At 35.9% G+C, this 21,471-nt stretch overlaps 1 protein-coding gene across 10 annotated transcripts in view; it reads right to left on the bottom strand.

Annotated features, from left to right (window-relative positions):
• LOC139971570 (fibroblast growth factor receptor-like) overlaps nucleotides 1–21,471 on the bottom strand; it is a 189,551-nt gene that overhangs the window by 112,435 nt on the left and 55,645 nt on the right. For 4 of the 10 annotated variants that reach the window (XM_071978161.1, XM_071978162.1, XM_071978160.1 and 1 more), the window contains one exon: nucleotides 7,585–7,634. The exons of the other annotated variants lie outside the window; for them this stretch is intronic. In XM_071978161.1, coding sequence (XP_071834262.1) covers nucleotides 7,585–7,634 — 50 coding nt within the window. The remainder of the gene's footprint in view (nucleotides 1–7,584; nucleotides 7,635–21,471) is intronic. 10 annotated transcript variants of the gene reach the window in all.

Below are 21,471 nucleotides of genomic sequence, written 5' to 3'. Positions count from 1 at the left end.
TCTCATATATATATTCAGAATGTTTCTCATATATATATAAATATTATATATATATATATATATATATATATATATATATATATATATATATATATATATATAGGCTGTATATATATTGGCTGTATATATATATTGGCTGTATATATATATATATATATATATATATACAGCCAATATATATATACAGCCAATATATATATACAGCCTATATATATATATATATACAGCCTATATATATATATATATATATATATAGGCTGTATATATATATATATATATATATATATATATATATACAGCCTATATATATATATATATATATATAGGCTGTATATATATATATATATATATATATATATATATATATATAAAACATATATTAAACATTTCAGGGGATCCCCCTCTGTTTGTGATCAAACCCTACCCTCCTTTTTCAAGTGACTTGTGGATTAAACTGAACTTGTTCCATGCAAATCCACTATTATATATTATGTTCCTAAGGTGTGTGATTGTAGGAGCAGAGCCTCGATCAATTTGTCAATTTTGTCGGAGAAGAACACTCAGAGACATGATTAGTGTGAAACAGATTTAATGCACATTATCAACTTAATGTGTTCCCCAGGATATCTTGTCAAGGAAATTATTATAAATGTTTTGTTTTTTTGACTTTTATAATTTACTAGGATGCTGTTCTTCCTTAAGGGTGACAGAATCCCATCAAGCTTCTTCAACAACTCTCACGAATACAAACCATATGCCTGATAAAATGTGTTGTAAAGCTGCGCATGCCAAACCTCTAGCCGGTGAAATCAAAGTCCTAAACTTCAAACATGACCTGAAGGAATCTTTCTGTTCCTTAAAAGGTATTGGAAACTTAATTAAATCTCTGCTACCTTATGTAAACTGAGCTTTGTCTGCCTTTCCTACAGGTCGTCTCTTTATGCTGCTTCACAGTCTCTAACACCAAGAGCAAACATTCCCCCGGAGTGACCTACTTTATTTTTTTGTCAAATGAGATTTTAAAAGAAATTTTAAAGCAACTTTTGATTTCGTGAATTAATTATAAACATTTTCAATCTTTGCCAAAGAACCTAACTAGCACAGTTATTTGTCCGATTGGAATAACACACAGACTGAGATCCTGAGTTAACTGTACAGTCTAGCCTAACATAAGTACAGTACTAGTCAGAGTCCAAACTTTTCAAGTACCAAGGAACCAGTTTTTGTATTTAATTTAAATAGAAAAAAGAAAAATAGGAGTGTTAGCTCAGTGGTTAATGCCGGTGCCTTTCAATCATAAGGTTCGAGTCAATCCAAGATTAATGTATGTCGTCCAGTTACAGAGTTGTTGACAATTGACAATTCATAATCATGGACGTTAAATATGAATGTAAGAGACTGACTTCGGTCAGCTTGCGGCTTTGATAAGCCAATGAGGCTTCTTCGCGAGTTCCTGCTTGCAGGAGGATCTAATATACATACATACATACAAACCAAAAACACTTCCAGGGTTCAAAACATTGCCAAGTTATTACAATACTAACCAGAAAGTAATCCAAAAGTCTTGGTGATTCCTTGTGACACTTTTTGCAAACTTTATTTAGTTATTTATGTTATTATGTTGACCTCTATTGAACTATTGTAACAATTGACCGCCACAAAATACAATGCGTTTCTCGCACACTTACTAAGGTGGATCTACATAATACAAGGTTGATGCAACATTGTTGATGCAACATTTTCATGTGGTGTAACTGTGTTTACAAGGCTTTCAGACATTAAACATATGTTGATCAGAAGTGACCTTTGACCTACTTATGAAGAAAAAGCCTTCTTGTGCTCATTTGATGAGGGATCTACACACAGTATTATCAATTCACTCAATCTTTACTTTTGAAATAAAACTACATCTATTAAGTGTTTGATGGTTGCTAACCTCAAATGACCTTTGACCTCTACAATATGCTGCAAGGTTATTGCACTTACTAAGATGGATCTACATACAAGGTAACAAGTTTTAGCAGGCTTTGCTTTCTTGCTTTTTTGGGATTTTGTGTTGTAAGGTTTCCAGACTTTTGACCTAAAACAATCTTTGACCTCCATAATGAAAACAGAAGGATCCTTATACTCACTAAAATGGATAAGTACCCAACATTTTCAGACTCTGACCTCTGCTTCATTTTAGGGTTCAATTTTGGAGTTACTGTGTGTAGAAGGTTTGCATACTTCAACCTCTGACCTCAAACCACTTTTGTTATCCATAGAAAACAACAAGGTTCTTGAACACATAAAGATGCATAAAGTATTAAAATAATTTGAGCTTTAATATGTAGGTATTATTTTGAACAAGGATTTCATACTTTAACCTTTGTTGACTTCAAATGACTTTTGACTTCCGTAAAAAAATAACCAGATTCTTGAACTCACTAAGATTCATTTACATATAAATACGGAGAGCCAAACGTTCCATAAATGTCGAAAAAGAAAGTGAAGTGTCCAAGTTAATATATATATGTCCAAATCGATATCAACATGTTACAATTCGATATCAGCATGTCACAATTCCATATGAACATGTCCAAACAAAATACAATATGCCATTGCGTCTATCAACATGTCAAATTCAACATCAGCATGTCGAAAACTTGTAACAGCATGCCATTACTACATTGGTCATGTCAACATGCTATATTTACGTCGTGCTATAATTTTGGCACTTCGGCGCGCGCCAACGTTTCGTATATGTCGAGATTTATTTCAGTATGTCCAAAACTTGTGTCAGCATGGTGAGCGAAGAGTAGTGAAGTATTGCCATGACAACGTTGCACATGGTTCGTGTCGTTCACACGGTACTATGGTTGAATATACTGTAGCGGAAAGCTACGACTTTTCCTTAGTGAGATACGTTTCGTTCCCTCAGGGGTTACATCTGTTGCGCTCCGCGGAGGTAACGAGAGCTGTTTATCCGAAACAGGAACAGGAACTGATTACGTAATTTTGCTATATCGATGTATTCCCGTGACTGGCATAGGCAGGCACGGCGGTGGGTGTGTGAGTCGATCCCATTGGTCGCAACTCATCGTAGTTATATACAGGTAGTCCAAGATTGGTCTAAGCCTTTTTTTACAGTTTATGTACGGACGTGTGTATACGGGGGTTATTTCCGGGGTATTTTAATGAAGGGTTCTTTCGTAAATGAGTGAGTCAGAGAGTCGGAGAGTCGGTCGAGTGCAAGACGAGGAACTTTCCTTCCGGCGGCTCGTGGTAAAGCCTTTGATATTTGCCTAAGTCCAAACAAATGTGTTTAGGCATTTTAGAGTGCCCGACACCTGCGCTGCCCGAGTCCAGCGGATTGCCCGACACCTGCCCTGCCCGAGTCCAGCGGATTGCCCGACACCTGCCCTGCCCGAGTCAAGCGGAATGCCCGAAGCCTGTGCTGCCCGACACCGGTGGATTGCCGACGTTTAGACTGCCCGACCCTTGCGCAGCCCCAGTGTTATGCCTGCGTATCCTTGGGTTGTGCCCGACCCCAGTGCGTTATATTGGGCAAATGTAAATATTGTGTATTATACGCTGTAGATGTAGAATGAGATGAGAAATTATACTTTTATTAAACATACAACTCTGGTGTCTGCCTCCTGATTTAGAGTTAATCTGTACCCGTCCCCCATCTACCTCCCCTACCCTCCTCCAGTTGGTTTCGAGACAGGTTTTACACTACCAGACGTTGCAAGGTCTTCATGTTTAAAATTTGCTTTGTCTGAAATTCCAGTCTTGAAAAGCATGAAAATATTGTCATTAACTAAGATTAATCCACCTTTATTTTGTTTTTCCACCCAGGCTTTACTGTAATCTAAAAAACTGTGACCTTCACCTGCAACAGACATACAGTTTAAGTACTGTAAAAATATTAAAGCATTCTGAGTACTCTTAACTTTCATGTAACGTTTTTAAAGGGCAAATGGCACATAACCTGCTAATTATCTTAGAATTTGTTCCTCATGTTTTTCAACAATTAATGTATCTTCCAAATTTATGTCGTCTGGAACATCCAGCCTCTCAAACTCTTCAATCATCAGCTTCACCATAAATTCAACTATATCCTGTAGCATGAACATTTCTAATGTCCTCGGCGGATGCAAAGTTTTTTGGCAGCCATGTTTCGTGTTAAATTAATTTTGTTAATTTTATAACACTAGGTGCCCAATGCAATAACAAACAGCACTAACGTTATTTGCCTAACGAACGAAGAAAAGTTTTATCGGAAAATACTTGACTAAAAGTACCTATTTCGCCATTACTTGTTCATATATTGCGATGAAATATATGCTGAGATAAACAATTAATTATTAAATACGAATCTTCGCATGATTCGGTGAGAAATGAAAGATATATTCCGATCGAAATTCTTACAGGTATGCGTAACGTAACATATATGAGTACTGTGTATACTATTTCAATTACATATACGTTAGGATCGGAGTGTCTGTTGTTATGTTGTGAGGGACGCTATATACGAAATGACCTTTGTACCAGGATTACGTAATAGCTGATGATGGCTTTACCCGTGTTTGTGCCCTGAGGCATGTTTACTTATGGCGATCAAATTTTGTCGATTACAATGATACTTCAAAGTGGGTTTTCTCCTTCTGTTTATAGCTACAGTATATTCAACCATAGTACCGTGTGAACGACACGAACCATGTGCAACATTGTCATGGCAATACTTCACTACTCTTCGCTCACCATGCTGACACAAGTTTTGGACATACTGAAATAAATCTCGACATATACGAAACGTTGGCGCGCGCCGAAGTGCCAAAATTATAGCACGACGTAAATATAGCATGTTGACATGACCAATGTAGTAATGGCATGCTGTTACAAGTTTTCGACATGCTGATGTTGAATTTGACATGTTGATAGACGCAATGGCATATTGTATTTTGTTTGGACATGTTCATATGGAATTGTAACATGCTGATATCGAATTGTAACATGTTGATATCGATTTGGACATATATATATTAACTTGGACACTTCACTTTCTTTTTCGACATTTATGGAACGTTTGGCTCTCCGTATATAAAGTATGAACAACATTCAAGCTTGAATTCTTGATTGACTGTGTGTAAAAGGTTTTAAACTTTGACCTCTTTGGACGTGTGACCTCCACTTAAAGCAATAAAATTCTTGTACACTCAGCAAGGTGGATCCACATACCAAGTATGAAGTCCATCTGGAATGGGCTGTTGGAGTCATAGATTTTTATGTTAGGCTGACCTAAAGTGCCTTTTTACCTGCACCAACTTCTATAGGGTTCTTGTTTTCACCAAGTGATATCAAACTTGAAGTACAATGAAATTGTCCTTCTTGAGTTGTTGTGTTCACAAGGTTTTCAGACTTCGACCTCTTGGCCTTTACCAAATTTAATATGCCTCTTGTCCTTCTTGAGTTTAACAAGGGGTGTCACATACACCACAAACAGCATCATGACTGCAAAGATTTGTTTGCCTTTCAGAAAAAAATACGAAATGGTACCATGTTGCCTTCTTGATTGACACTGGCTTGGACTAAAGGGTTTCTGTTAAGAGCAAAGACATGACTCAGAAATATTGCTCTTTAGTTTGGAAGAGACTGACAAACTACAATAAGGAGGTGGGGAAGTCAACCAAATAAGTATAGGAAGATGGAGCAGGTTCCTCTTTTGAAAGTGGGTGGGGGTGGGCGTGGGGGGGGGGGATTGCGACAAGTGTATGTTTCTGCCATGAATGATCACTGCATTATTTCACCAGGAACCTTTGAATTGATAAAAATGACAGCCAGGCAACCAAATTATCGATATTAAGTTTCAAATAACTTAAATTTAGGCCCTCTAAGTATAGAGAGAGAGAGAAAAAAAATTGTTAGCAAACTGCTTATCTACTGCAAAAGCCTGTGTATAGGTAAACATGTCAAATGATGACAAACATCCTTCTAGAAGCGGGGAATCATGACAGGCCCTCGAACCTTAAATACATTAACTTATGTAAATATTTACAAAGTACTTCTCATATATTTTAATAGGATTTAGTCTTAAGATGTTTACAATAATAATATCCAACACATTTTATCAAGAGGCAATGCATTTTTTTTTACACAGAAAATATGGACTTCAAATATTTGTCTACTTTTTCATTCCTTCCATTCGCAAATTTAAACTGCATGCCCAGGAAGGCTCCAGGGTAACCGTCTGAGTTCACGAAGGACATCACCTCGTTTAGGCTATAATTGACATCTGCCAGTCTACAAACACCATCAGCTAATTTACTAAAAACAATTTGGCCCATTTAATTTAATAGAATATTCTGCCAACTTTACATTGGGTTTCCTTTTTTGAATATTAAAGAACAAAATCTTGCAAAGGGAGAATAATATACATTGCAATTTAAATAAAATATTGCCAAAGGATTGAATTGCGCACATTTCTTAAAGCGCATCGGTTAGAAAATTGCCATCATTGGAATCAGTAATTTCTAAATGATGCACAAATACGATCAAACTAGGGCAGGTCTCTCGGTTTGATGTGGAAGTGATCAGAGACCCAAAAAAATTAAAAATAAATAAAATTGCATATTATCAGATATCTCTTTCCTACATGGAAGATAGTGGGAATGAGATATTGTAACTTGAAACTTTGTGCAAAAGTGGCAATTAAAAGTTGTTACCCATCTCACACCCCTTGAGGCACTGAACTGAAAATGTGTGGGTTAGTGTGCATTAGTAGTGGCTACCAGCATATAGGGTAGGATTAATAACATGGTGTGGTGAGCTTAGCATTTTAGTGGGTTCAAAAGGTAATGGTAATGTCTGACTGTCTGTGTGCAACATGTCAGTATTACTAACATTAACATTTTGGGGATGACATTGTACACCTGAAAGTTCTTGACTGAACCATGTTATAAATATACATTGAATGATCTACATAAATGCTTTAAAATCTCCAACTATATGTGCAGCTATAACACTGGCCATCATTAATAACTATGATCCATTTTCAAGAAACTATAGAATATTGAAAACTTTCTTAATTATTGGATGATAAAAATCATACGTTGATACTATAATATTACAAACAATAAATCCACCACTAAAACTTTGGAAAAAGAGGATGTTTAAGCATTTCATTGAACTGTTCAAAATATTAAAAAAATGATAAAACCTTGTTATTTGATATCAATACCCCTAGACATGATTAGCTTATTATTAAAAGTGCTTGAATTGCCAATTGTTTCATTTCCAAAGTTGACGATTTTGAGGTGTTCCAGTCTGCTCTTTGCATATAATATTAATACCTGCACCTAATTGTCTGGGCAATCAAATTGAAAATTGAATCAAATTCATGTATTACTTCCTCAGTAACCTAATTCACTCGGTGGAAAACAGAAGCTTTTACGGGATGGTTTAGTTTCAACAATTGTCATCTTTTTCGGCGGAATAATTCACCATAGGTTTGGTAATTTCAAAATTATTGATGAGCAAAAATGCAAAAACTGAAGATAACATTTTGTGGAACATTTGTCATACAATGTCTGTGCACATTACCTTTTTATTCTTCATCTCAGTTTGAGTATGCCGTAGCTCGTGGCTTTTATCTGGAAACAGATATTAATCTTATCAAACATAAATATCTTTATTTTAGAAATGAGGGATATTAATGTGAGGCTTTTACAAGGTTTTTCACATAATATGTAAATATTTCTGTGTGTGACGTGATCGGACAATTTTGGATACGCTATTCCACAGGGCCGTTGCCACCCAATAGCTTGTTTAGTTTATAAATTAAAGCGCTGAAGATATATTCCCAAGGATGTAAGAAGAAATCAACGCAAATTTAAAGAAGACATTTAAATGAAACGTGAGAGACTCCAATGTATTACTCTGGCATCAAATATTCACAATGTCGACTCAAGAGTCCCAGGAGAGCCACTCAGTACGATTTGAACCATGAACATTTCTCTGTCATACCATTTTTATTTTAGCCCACTAGATAAACAATTCTAAGGAACTGGATAAATAGGCAAGATGTGTCTCACCAAAGAGTTATTTGATGTTTTAGAAGCATATAGAAGCAAGTTTAAATAAAATTCAATACAGGTGTCTGGTACATATACAAATTAAGATCAGTACATTTGGTGGCCACTAGAACAAAGGTTTGATGTGATACAAACTGAATAGAATTGTTGAATTAACAGAATACTCTGAAGGTAATTTGGTGAATGGATTTAAAACACACAAGATAAAGAACAACCAAGAAGATTATTGCGATATTAAACTGAACACAGTGATAGTTTACCCCATGAACTCTTTATATGTCCATAATTTGAAACATTTCCCTGTCACAAGAAAACTTTAGTAACGCAGAATTCGAAAGGCTCAGACAATGCAAAGGGGTCTGCCTTCTCTTAAATGTCACTTCCACAATATGTCAATCTTGTAAGTTCTATAAGCCAATCCAAGTGTGTCATTTACTAGGCACACCTTCACACTATAAGGTTTGCATCCCTTGGAAATTTCTCTTCTTGGAAAAGACGGAAGAGTTAGTCTAGATAATTTGTACTAATTGGTCAGCAAAGTTACATCTAAGTTGACATTTCCAGTGCCATTTTTATCTGAAAGTAATCCACTAGTAGTTTAGACACAGAGAACATTCTTCCCCTCCCCCTCCTCCCCTTCCCCTCCTCTTCCTCCCATCAAAGTGAGGCAGTTTTACACCCTCAGGTTTTTACAAACTCAACCAAAAATCTTTCAACACATCCATTTTTGTGACTCTTTAATGAAACACTCCCAGTGTAGGGTTGGTTAAATGGAATCCATACATGGCAATAATCCGTGTAAATGTATTCACATTTTCATTTATTCAATCTATAAACAATATACAAGTCAGCACATGCCTGGTAAAGTTTCATAACTATATCATAACTTTACCAGAACCTTGCTGTTATCTTTGTGTATGAATGCATCAACACAGCTTTAAGGGCAAATAAAGTTGACAACATTTTATCTTGTATGTTCCTTAAATATATGCAGTTTTTCACCGAATTTTTGAAAATAACAAATGACTTTAGGGAGAATTTTAGTCGTAAAAATCGTTACAGTTCAAACAGAAAAAGAAAACTTGGAGCGCTGCCAGAAATATTTCTATAGTGATTCCATTTTTCGAGATATTCATCTCCTCATTGTGTAGGCCTAAAATGTTAATACTAATGTTTTGTTTTATAAAGTCTAGCCGCTCAATAAAAACCTGGTTCTTTTACCTTAAATATAAATAACACAGCATCCTCAGATGACATATCAGATGGTATATATACAATGCATTTCATTAACATGTTATTGAAGGCCATTAAACCTACTCATCCTTTTCCTATTGAGTTTTGGCATTGTATCTGAACCAATCGCTTACATTGATGAATTCTCAGATAATTAAAGGGTCATCTCTCAAAATTAAATCAACACTACACTTATGGCAGTCTTTCTATAATCATATTATCACAATCCCTTTTTTGTGCCTAGACTCATCATTTAAGTGTACAGATCATTTAAAGCTGAATTGACTCTGCACCTCCCACTGCAAGAACATTTTGTAAATCGTATCAAATTAGCGCCATGGAATCAAGTCGCAACAGTGCGGGGGGTGGGGGGGGTACAGCATCTGAAATATTTTAAGGACATCACTGGTTCATGATAACCATCTGAAGGGTCAATAACTACCCAACAATAAACATTAAAGTGTATGAAAAATTTACTTTAATAGCTGAATATAATCAAACAAAATGCCCAAAGGTAAATTTTGTTGTTGCATTTTCATGATTCGAAACACTATGAGGCGATGTAAGGATGTATCTGAAAGCTACTTAAAATTCAAGACATGAATGGCAGGTGCAAGGGTTCCTTGGGTTGTATCTTTTACACATAGATATCAGTCTGGCATATATATATATATGAAAACAACAGACCAAGTGCAACTGTCAGCCACTGCGACATTGAAAAAGACAAAAGTAGGAAAGAAAGAAAGAGATATTGTACGGCTTTGATTGCCGTAAATGTACGGCAAAAGATAAGATCTCTTTCGATTTGAAGTATATATAAATAGCAATATTACCTAGATATATGACATGCACCTGCACCAACAGGATCACTTATCTTGATATCTTTGGGTAGAATCAGTCAATTATTAAACAGAAGCACTTGGGCAATTGATCTTGAAGTATCTGAAGGATTGACATAATGAACAGTGTGAAGAACAGCCAGTCAGGTCTATTGAGAATTTTGTGGGAAGCTTGGGCAGGTGGGGGAGGGGGAGGGGGGTGGGTAAGGTTGGAATGAGGGTGGGTTGGAATGAGTTCTGTATGAATCTACAATTACTACACAGTATATTTACTTCACCATAGATACCATATTGCCTCTCAATGAATTATAATATTCTACATTTTTTCATTTTGTTTTGTGTGTCAAATGATCTGCATGTAAACAATAAACATATTGTTTATTCCCCTAAAATCAGCTGGATGCATTTCATTGGACGATTTCCCATTTTTGCAAACAAATTTGCTTAAATATTTAAGCAGTGGCGGAGCGTCCATACAGTCAGGGGGGGGCGGATGCCCCCCCTGACGGACTCAAATGGACTGCTGGCACCCTTTTCAGCTCTTTACCACTTTTTACTTATTCGAGATTATTGACTTTTTTATTGCGCTCTCATCTACTTATTGACATTTGTCACATTTTGTTGGTGTAATTTGGCGATGACACCTATTTATTCTTCGTTTTTCTGCAAATAAGCCAGGCCCGGAAAGAGTCATTTCCGGCGATCTAGGGAGTATCTTTACTCAAAAAATTTCTGTACGCTACGCGTCAACCAGTGGTGGCGCTCCGCTTAGATATTGTCGAAAGCGCCCCTACAGACCATTCTCGCCCCTCCTGACCAATACCCCTAGCTCCGCCACTGTATTTAAGGTACTTAGTCCGTATATATACATTTGCACAAGGTCATAGGTTTAAGAATGGGAGGGGGAGGGGGAACATGTTTCTGTCCCCGGACTTTTTCAGTTAGGGATGTCCTCCCTAAATTGTTCATGTGGATTATTTTGTATTGGCAAATCGGGAAGTGCCAGGCAATCAAATGACGAATTTTCGTTTCGTACCCTACATTTAAAATACCATTTTTTTTTTTTTTGGCCATTCAGACATAAAAAGTTAACATTTCAATGCAACACTGAAATTTGTACAGTATAGAAATATAGAAATTTAGACTTAATGAATTCAATTTTTTTCTCATTGTTGTCCTGTTCAACACATCAGCTGGTTATGTTTAACAAGGCACCATATTGTTTGGTTTTAGTAAATTAAAAAAAAAACCTTTTTTTTCTAATTTTCCTAGAAATTAAAACATATCAACTTTACTGAGAAAAACATTCATATAAACCCACAGAATTATTCCAATATATGCACCCAGTCGCTCCTGTATTTGTTTAGTTTATTATGACCCAATTCAAACAACGAACTTAAAAACCTAACCTGGTATAGGAAAAAAAAAAGAATGCCTAAAGAAATCAAACACACAAGAAACTCAAACATTACAGATTTCCGTTCTTCCGTCGTGCAATAACGGTGTTTTGGATCTGCAGATCGTCGATAAATGCATTAATGCAAAAATCATCCACCTCATAATATCCAAGATATACATGATGATACATCCTTAGCTAGTTAAAAATTGTTGCTTTCCAAAAATGCGACAAAATTGTAAGAATCTTCTCACGACATCCCACCCAATAAAGCTGGTCGACTCTTCTGGGCTGGTTTATCAGTTCATAAATGGGTTTGCCCGGATGGAACGGCCAGAAAACGAGACCATTTCGAAGGTGAACCAATTAGCAGGGCGATTGGGGATAGATCGTATTTCATGGCGAGTGAGTATTATCTCTCCTGCTTAGATGAAAATCCGAATGAAACTGTCATGCTGTGTCAAGGAAGCCCATGCATGCACGATTCAAAGTATGATTCTATTTGCAAAATGGCCACAAGAAAAGAGAAGCAATGATTTTAAGAAACCAAAACAAAGAAGACGTTTAGTTTTTATCTCATCTTTGCAAAAATAAGTGAGGGGGCCACAGGGTAGACAGGATCTTACAGCAGGTTGTCACAAGAGAGGAGGAAGCTAGGAGGGGTAGAGGAGGGGGTAGAGGTGGGGTAGGGAGGGTTCTAACTTCCACCAGACAACTATCTCACCAAACACAGCTGCGTTGTCAGATGACAATAGCAGGTTAAGTCACAAGGGAGGAGGAGGAGGAGGAGGGGGTGGAGGAGAGGGGGGTAGAGGTGAGGGAGGGATGGGTCTAACTTCCACCAGGCTACTTTCTCAACACATAGCTATGGTGTCATATCAAACCACCAGCAAAATTTACACATTTTTTTTTATTAAAAAGTCATATTTCAAATTCTTTTTTTTTTTCCTCCCATTTCTCATATTTCTAATTTGTATTTAGTTCTTTTCAATTTCTAGTGTGTTAATTTCTCATATCTGTTATTCCTTAACAGATACAAAAATAGTCTGGTATATTGTTGATTTTTCATATACTTGGGCAGTAACATTGAAGGGCATCTATATAGTTGTGTCAAACATTGGCAATGCCTCCTCCTATTACTAGCACTGCGTGCAACACATTTTCAGCAATTTTATTCTGAATTTGGGTTGTTCTTTACTGACACATTTGTTATTTTAAATTTGTCATACTTCTGGTACATACATAGTAGTTTCTTTTTGTTTCTAGTTATTCCCATCATTACTTATTAATCTATCTTAAATAATATACAATCTATTCAAATTGTTGATACTCTTCTTTATTCCCATGGTAACAGCTCAATTCACATATCTAGGCTAAGAATTATTCATTTTTTCTTTCCATTAATTTCTCTGGCCACTTCTTTAAAGGTATGCTGTATTGGCGCCAAATATGCTAAATATTCAAATATGGTCACCTTTGGTCAAAATTCTTATTACTGTTTTTCTTAAAACCTTTGAGGAAATTTTCCTCACTGGCACATTCAGTCATCTTGTGTGTTCCTTAAAATATGTCTGAGAACAGGTTGGGGAGTAAAGACCTCCAGGAAAGTATAGCGGCATCATCTTCTTCAAAATGTTACATTTTCTGAAGAGGCTGTAGTTTATAATCTGCTTGTTGATTTACCTCTGAAACCTGACACATTTGGAAATATTTGCTAAGCTGTCAATGTTCTCTGTCAGTAAAGGCTTTCACCAGGAAAATGGAACTTTTTCTAGAAAAAAATGATTTTCCTCTGTGAATAAATGATTGAAATGTTATCAAGAGAAACAAAGACATTTTTAGCTCAATTGCCCTGGTGACATCATTTCATTCTGCTGTTGCTAAGTGCATTTACAATATTTCACCAAATTAATCAAATTCATATCTTCCATCTTAACGATACAAAGTGCTATGAGGATGTGAGGATCTAAATTTTCAGCAATTTTGCTGGGCATCCCACTTCAGCCTCAAGAAAATCCTTTGCAGATTTAAATTTTTTTGAATGTCTATTGTTCCTTCAAATTTCTGTGCTGTACAAAGTCAGTCGCAATTTTTCATTCCTTTTTTACTTTCACATAGCTGGTCTTTCATTCACATATCGGGTATTCATTCACATATCTGGCATTCACTCACATCTGGTATTCATTCACATACCTGGCATTCATTCACATACCTGGCATTCATTCACATGTATCTGGTATTCATTCACATATATCTAGCATTCACTCACATCTGGTATTCACTCACATATCTGGTATTCATTCACGTATCTGGTGTTCATTCACATATCTGTTGTTCACTGACATATCTGGTATTCATTCACATACCTGGCATTCATTCACATATCTGGCGTTCATTCACATACCTGGCATTCCTTCACATATCTGGTATTCAATTCACATATTTAGCATTCACTCACATCTGGTATCATTCACATATCTGGCATTCATTCACGTATCTGACGTTCATTCACATATCTGTTGTTCACTGACATATCTGGTATTCATCCACATACCTGGCATTCATTCACATATCTGGTATTCATTCACATACCTGGCATTCCTTCACATATCTGGTATTCAATTCACATATTTAGCATTCACTCACATCTGGTATCATTCACATATCTGGCATTCATTCACGTATCTGAAGTTCATTCACATACCTGGCATTCATTCACATATCTGGCATTCATTCACATATCTGGTATTTATTCACATATCTGGTGTTCCTTCACGTATCTGTTGTTCACTGACATATCTGGTATTCATTCACATATCTGGTATTCATTCACATATATATACATTCTTCACATTGCTAGAATAACTACCAAAATTCCATTGAATCTTCGACTCCTTCACAAGAGATAAATGTTGAAACTATCAATTATCTCCTCATATAATATATTTATCGCAGGGATAAATGAATAGATTCATATATCACTGCTTCCAATAAAGAGCAGAGCACTTCGGAATTGATGCTTCTTCCAAACCTGAAATGGTTCAAGGGCCATTTTATTGAAACAGGCATGTGATTGACACCATTTCTCGTTTGCATATCTTGAGTTATTTTTTTCCACAGTGGGATAAAGAAAATAAAGGGCCTGTGATGTCAGAACGCTGCTTAATCAACTCCCGAAAGAAAGGGTTTTCTACATTTTCTGCGTAATTTAGACAAAATGATGCATTGCCCGAGGGGCCCTCAGAGGCTGTACGTAGAAATTCCCGTAAAAGAATTGTGAAAAGTACTGCAAAATGGGATCTAATTTCCAACCGGTGACAAGGGAAACTTCATTGACCAACACTCCAAAATGCAAAAATTCCGTCTTAGAAGCAACTAGTGTCATGGACACATATATGTTGTAACACGACTTAAATTATTTAGTTTTTCCTGCGTTACATTCGGCAGGATGAGATGTAATAAAGTAATGAATGAAAGGTAACAGGAGAGTCAAGTCACAATTTAAAGGTCAGTTTTGATACATATAAATCAAATACAAACAATATGTACAAAAGAAAAAGGTCCAACTATGCTTATTTGATTTTAGAGATGGTAAATAAATTTTTCCAACTGTTTCAAAGTGTATTTCATTTTAAAGATGGACCTAATTAATATGAAATATATTTATCATGCATATTTTATTTAAGAGATGGTAAATAAATTGGTCCACCTGTGTTTCAAAGTGTATTTCATTTTAGAGGCGAAACTACATAATATGGAATATATATATATATATTGTAAGTGTGATGTCATATATGGTTCAATGTTCGTTAGTGATTATAATAATGAACCCGTTGATTTTCTTTAGTGAAGTATCTATATCACAGAACATGGAATCAACTTGGTACCAAATATTAAAGCAGTATATATATGTCTAAAATAAAATTGATTTATCCGTCAATTTAATGCAACATTTGACAGTACTAATCAGTGATACCAATTTAACTTGAAAATGATATGTCATTAATTTACATCAACTTTTGGGCCATTCTCGGTCATGTGTGTGACGGAAAAATGGGGAGATTTGCACTTTACCACTAAGTAACTACTTTTAGGTAAAGAAAGTTGGGTTAATTGTAGTACTTAAGTATGCACTAGGGGATTCTTTTACAAAACCATATAGCTTAGCCAAAATCAGAACATTCATGTGCTGGCAGAGGTCATATAAAGGTCGGTCACGTGTGTGACTTGAAATGAAACTGGCTTTTTTGCACAAAAAAACATTGGCAAATTCCTCAGTTTCTAACAGGGCTGGATAACCCTAATTTCTCATGTTTCTACCTTAATGTGTTTGACATTGTTGGGTCACGTGTGTGACATTCTGAATTTTCAGTCCATAGTATGCAATTTTTGCAGCGCTAATGTTGACTCTAGTAATGACCAAAGAACAGCACTGATGTTGATATTCCATAGGAATTACTTTAACATAGTTTTACTGCCATGATTTGGAGGGTCACGTGTGTGACATTGTGTGGTCACGTGTGTGACATTCTGCATTTCCATGGATAAATGTCACACACGTGACCATCGGTCATGTGTGTGACAACTAATTAGAGGCTATTAATTAATCGTAGGAATAATTATTTGACTGGATATTTTGCAGAACTAACAGTCTGTACCAAGAACGGTTGCATATCAAGTGTGGACATCATAAGGCACATCAGTTACCCTTTTACGAAAACTTTTGCGTTATTTTTGGTCACGTGTGTGACATCAAAATTATGCTAATTAGCACCCATTATTAACGAAGAATTGAAGATCAGGAAACTCTCCTTTAGGAATGAAATAAATGAACCCATGTATAACTGCCTCCATGTGATAATTGATAACTGAAATATTATTTCTAGATACTCATGTAGAAAAAACAAATATACAGTTAAAAACTACAAGTTTTGGCTAAAACTTACAATAATGCAAATTTATGCAAATTAGTATGTTATGGTTGTAATTTTAATGAAAAAAATATGAAACAGAAAACTTGAGGAATCCCTCTAAAACAAAAAGTATAGCATTTGGTCCTGATGAACACTTTAGTTTTTACATGCCAGTTTCATTTTCCAGAGAATGGCCCTTTTAATGTTTATAATTGAATCATACCGATTTAAATAAACATGTACCAATATGAATTAATATATCCATTCATATCTTTACCTGAGCACTGTCACAAACCAGAAGATCATGATCTCAATGCTTCCTAAAAGCACTGACATGCCAATAAATAGGGCTTAATTTATCCAAATGTCAAACTTAAAAGAAATTGTTCCTTCTCCTTACTTCAAAAGAAAGAATATGTCAACTTTAATTCCATCCAGTGATTTGCGATGGTGTAAAATCTTATACCAAGTCAAATTGACACATATATGTACTAGTTTAAAATATTACATATCATCAATTTACATCTTTAACTGCAAAATGTCCACAACCAGAAGATGATATGGAAAATATTAGTTTCTTTCATCGGTGATTATAATGTGACATTCTCTGTACATAGCTCTCTGTATGTCGTTGCCAATGTCCGACAACTTTACTATATAACATTCTGGGTACATTCATGAATCAATGATATGACTCCACTGGCATTTAATATCAATTTACACATTAATTCTTGAATAATTAAGAAATAGATCAACCACATATATATACAGTTTTTGCATATAGTCGTTTCACGATGGTCTGTATATTCATGAATGCATGTACACATTTTGCTCCTGTCCTATGATCTAATAGTGCAGAGGAACAAATATCCAGAGACAGGCAATGTAACTCTTCAGTGACTTCCTTAGCATCCATAAAACACTTGGGAAATTTCAGATTTACAATATTTTACAGCTGTCATGATCAGCTTTCCACAGCAATTTGATTGATAAACCTTAGCCACTGTCTCTCTTTAAAAACAAACAGACTTGGCAACATTTACATTAAATCCAAACTAAATTATTTTGTGCACAGTTTTGACAAGACTGGATCACTGCCAAACCAACTTAATTTTTTATACCCGGATATACAGTCAGATGTATCGAACCATTGCAAAACACTTCCGATACATTTATCGATGACTGGAAGGCCTGACAACCATGACAAGAATATTAATAATGTAGAACGAGAGATATAGAAATGATGCATTCCTTAAAGGCATTGAAGACTCGCCCCAAACCGTGTGTCGCCCTCTGAAAATGTTAACTTTCCGTTGCTTGCAAGTGAAGTTTTCTTCTTGTCGCTACAAAATGCAGACAGTAATGAAACGTGATACCTTGTTATCTTTTATGTGGACCTGAGATGTCCATCGCTGCTATGTACACTGTGCTATGGGTATTGACCGTAGCTGTATGTATTGACTGTACACTAGTGTCTAATTACCGACAGTAGCAGGCTGTGTGTATTTTCTGGGATCGATGGTGGTGTCTAACACTTCTGTTACACCTTATTCGAAACTAGGTCAGATCACTGACATCAGACGTTTCTCTGTGCGCGAGTCTTCACTCCCTTTAAAGATAAGATGTAAAGAGCAAAATCTGACAGAAACTTTGACAAATTTTTGGAATCTGAGAAGACAAACAGCGGCGAGAAAGAAAGCTTGAATGTCTGTTTGAGCTATCTTTGTATCGGGAGAAATAATGGGGACACAAATTCAACCATCATCTACGGTGGCTGTATATGATACTGATCTTTGCAAAAGTACAACTCCTCACAAACAGCCCCCAAAAGCCTTGTTCTCTTTGGGAGATATCCCAGTCTTAAAAGTAATTTCTGCAAAAGCTGTCATTTTGAAAATCTGTGCCCCTATATCTGTTGTCTTTGTTCTGCTTTTCGAGGTACTGTTAACTGTGCAGGTTAACATACACATGCAACAACCGATGACAACATTTCCTTCATGTTAAGCGATTCAATCAGTTAGATTCAGTATTTGCTAACATCGGCCAATCTCCGTTATGCATACACGGACCCAACGGAACATTTTGCGCGACTCCCTTTAGTTTGTCGACCATCGTTTTTATGTACAGGATATGTAGTCTATACATGGTAATGAGTTGACTAGTTTTAGGAAGTACCAAACAGCTCTGTTTTCTGTCAGGCGCGTAGCGAGGAATTGGCCAAGGGAAGGGCGAACCTGTAGGGAAATTATCAGAGCCGTAGATTCGACATTGCAAACTATCTAAGCGTAGGGTCACCATGGTTGGCCCGAAGCGCACAAGAAAATTTTGTCCGAAAATGCCTCCCAGATTGCTGGAAATGGCACTTAATTCCCAGGCCCTTGCAAGTTCCATCTAAGCATTTTCTACTTGAAATTACTAGCGATATCATAAAAACGTACACAAAAAATATACTCAAGGGGGGGCGGTTGCCCCCTTTGCCCCACTCCCCCCTTGGCTACGTGCCTGTCTTCTGTACATATTGGTCCCTGGAAATACACATTGCAATAAATAAAGAAAACATTCACATGGCTCCATGATGTTACATTTAGACTTGACCAAGTCTTTTAGACTTGACCAAGTCTATTAGCCTTGTGTGTGTTATGGAACATTAATTGTGATAATTCTTCCAAATGGACTAAGACTTTCCTTCGCTGTAAGGGGATGGAAGTTGTTCATGCAAGCTATCTCTAACACACATAGTCCAATGATGGCTAGGTTTGTGACTCTTTCAAACAGCAAATTATGCGAAAAATAGTTGAAATATACATGTAATGCATTCATGCACAGAAAAAGGCCTAAAGAATTTTTTTCACAGATAAATTTGTGTAATGTACCTTCTACTAAATGAAGAGCCTAATCCAGCTGCATTATCCTATTCAGTTTCAACTAAGTACCTGTATACACATCATTATTTTGTAGGACTTAAATATTGCTGATGTCACCTGATTTTCATTAATCAAACAAAACAAATCCAGTTTAAAACACAAAGGCAAAATTTAAAGTCTTTTTTTGTTTTGTTACTAGAGTGAAGGCATTGACATCCAAAGCTATTGAGGATTATATGTAAAGGGCAGACATATGCAACGTTTAATGGAGCTCAAGGCTCATAACAGTATTACCCTGGTCCACGATAATCCTGTCAAACATTGAGACAATCCCAACACATGGCAGCAGCTAAAGAGAGCCCAATTGACCAAATTAAAAGCTTTTAGTTTAATTGGTTCAATTGGTTTTTGGTCTAGAATGTGGAACAACAACAAGAAAACACATACTGAAAACTAATGCAACATTCTTTTGAACTTACATCTGCCTTAAAGCTTGCAAAATCATGCAAAAATCTCAATTCTTTGGGGGCAAAAATGTCAATTTCCAAGAGCAAACTGAACTACTTTTGGTAAGAAAAAAAGATATCAAAATGAAGTGAAGGAATGGATGAATGGAATGATATCATGATTAGAATACTGAGAAAAATATGCCATGAATAATTACAAAATGAGGAAAATTATTTTCAGATTGGCAAGTTGTATAATCCATAGTTCTCTCGACTTTATGATGGATTACATGAATGTCAGTTTTCTAAGAAACATAGAACATGAAACTATATATATGAATATCCATCCGGAAACCGAGCCTCCGTAATACTAGACGTATGTATAGCCCACACATTCTCTACTTTTGTATTACAAAGATTCTAATGCTTTCAAAAGTGAACGTTATGCATGAATAATGGCTTTAAAGTGGTCATTAGTGCTCAGGATATATGTGACTCCAGCAGGAAACAAGCCTAGCAAGATTATGTCAGTGTAAAGTTAACATTATATGCTCTTTGGGGGGTAGAGTATAGAGTTTATAGACGCCCTTTCTAGTATTTGGGTAAATTTAGCAGCCGTTGAATGCATGTTTTGTTTGTTAAGATATGATCAACATAATGAAAGACACTTTAGCTAAAATCATAAATTTACAATAATAGCTACGCAAGACTAAAAGGAAGTCAGTTTAGGTCCCAAATTAGAACAAGCTATAACTGCTAGAAGTTTTCAAAAAGTACTTTCCTGGAGGTCTTTACTCTCCAAATTGTTTTCAGACATTTTTAAGGAACACACAAGATGACTGAATGCACCAGTGAGGAACATTTCCTCAAAGGTTGTAATAAAAACAGTTTAATAATTTTGACCAAAGGTGACCATATTTGAATATCTAGCATTTTGGGGCTAATACAGCATACAGTACCTTTAAAAAGAATAAATATTAAAGCAGGAAATAGACCAATTTGTGTCATGGGTGTCAAATTCTTAGCCAGGGAAGGGGCAAAGGATTTTCCGATTGAGAATACTATAACTTGAAAGCTGGTCATTCAGTTTTAATTTGCAAGCTGATAAAACCAGTGGACCAGGCATGTATGATCAAGATACATCAAATAGTCCAAACATAATTACTCTCTTATGCCTTTTAACAGTTAAAGTTAACTCAGCATGCTGATCATACAAAGCAATGTGAAGACTACTAAATAAAATGTATTTTGCAACCACTGTACTTTATAAGCTCTAGACATTATTATCAGAGCCCTAACCAAACTGATACACAAAATTTGAACACTCTATTATTCCCTGTGATAGTTGAAAGGTATTTTGACTAATGAGTAGCCTACATTTGAGCTATTTGTCAGCTTTTCACCCCCCCCCCCCAAAAAAAAAATCATACATTGGAAGTTTTAGGAACACGATCTTGAGATGAGGTATTTTTGTAACTCTGTGAAGAATTTTTGTTCTGAAAATATGTCAATGGTGATTTGTTTCATTACAAAAACCGAGCGACACTCCCAAATAGCATTTGCTATGAAGTACATGACATTTTCATCTGTCCTGGCAAAATTGTTCAAATAGACCATTTCAAAATGAAATGTGACATTCAATAATTGGATGGAATGGGCATTTTTTTAACACCAATTGACTAAAAGGTTGCAGATATGAAATGAT

Source organism: Apostichopus japonicus, chromosome 8, assembly GCF_037975245.1.
Source record: "Apostichopus japonicus isolate 1M-3 chromosome 8, ASM3797524v1, whole genome shotgun sequence".
NCBI lineage: Eukaryota > Metazoa > Echinodermata > Holothuroidea > Aspidochirotida > Stichopodidae > Apostichopus > Apostichopus japonicus.
The sequence above is the reverse complement of the archived record's forward strand: the minus strand, read 5'-3'. Positions and strand labels throughout refer to the sequence as shown.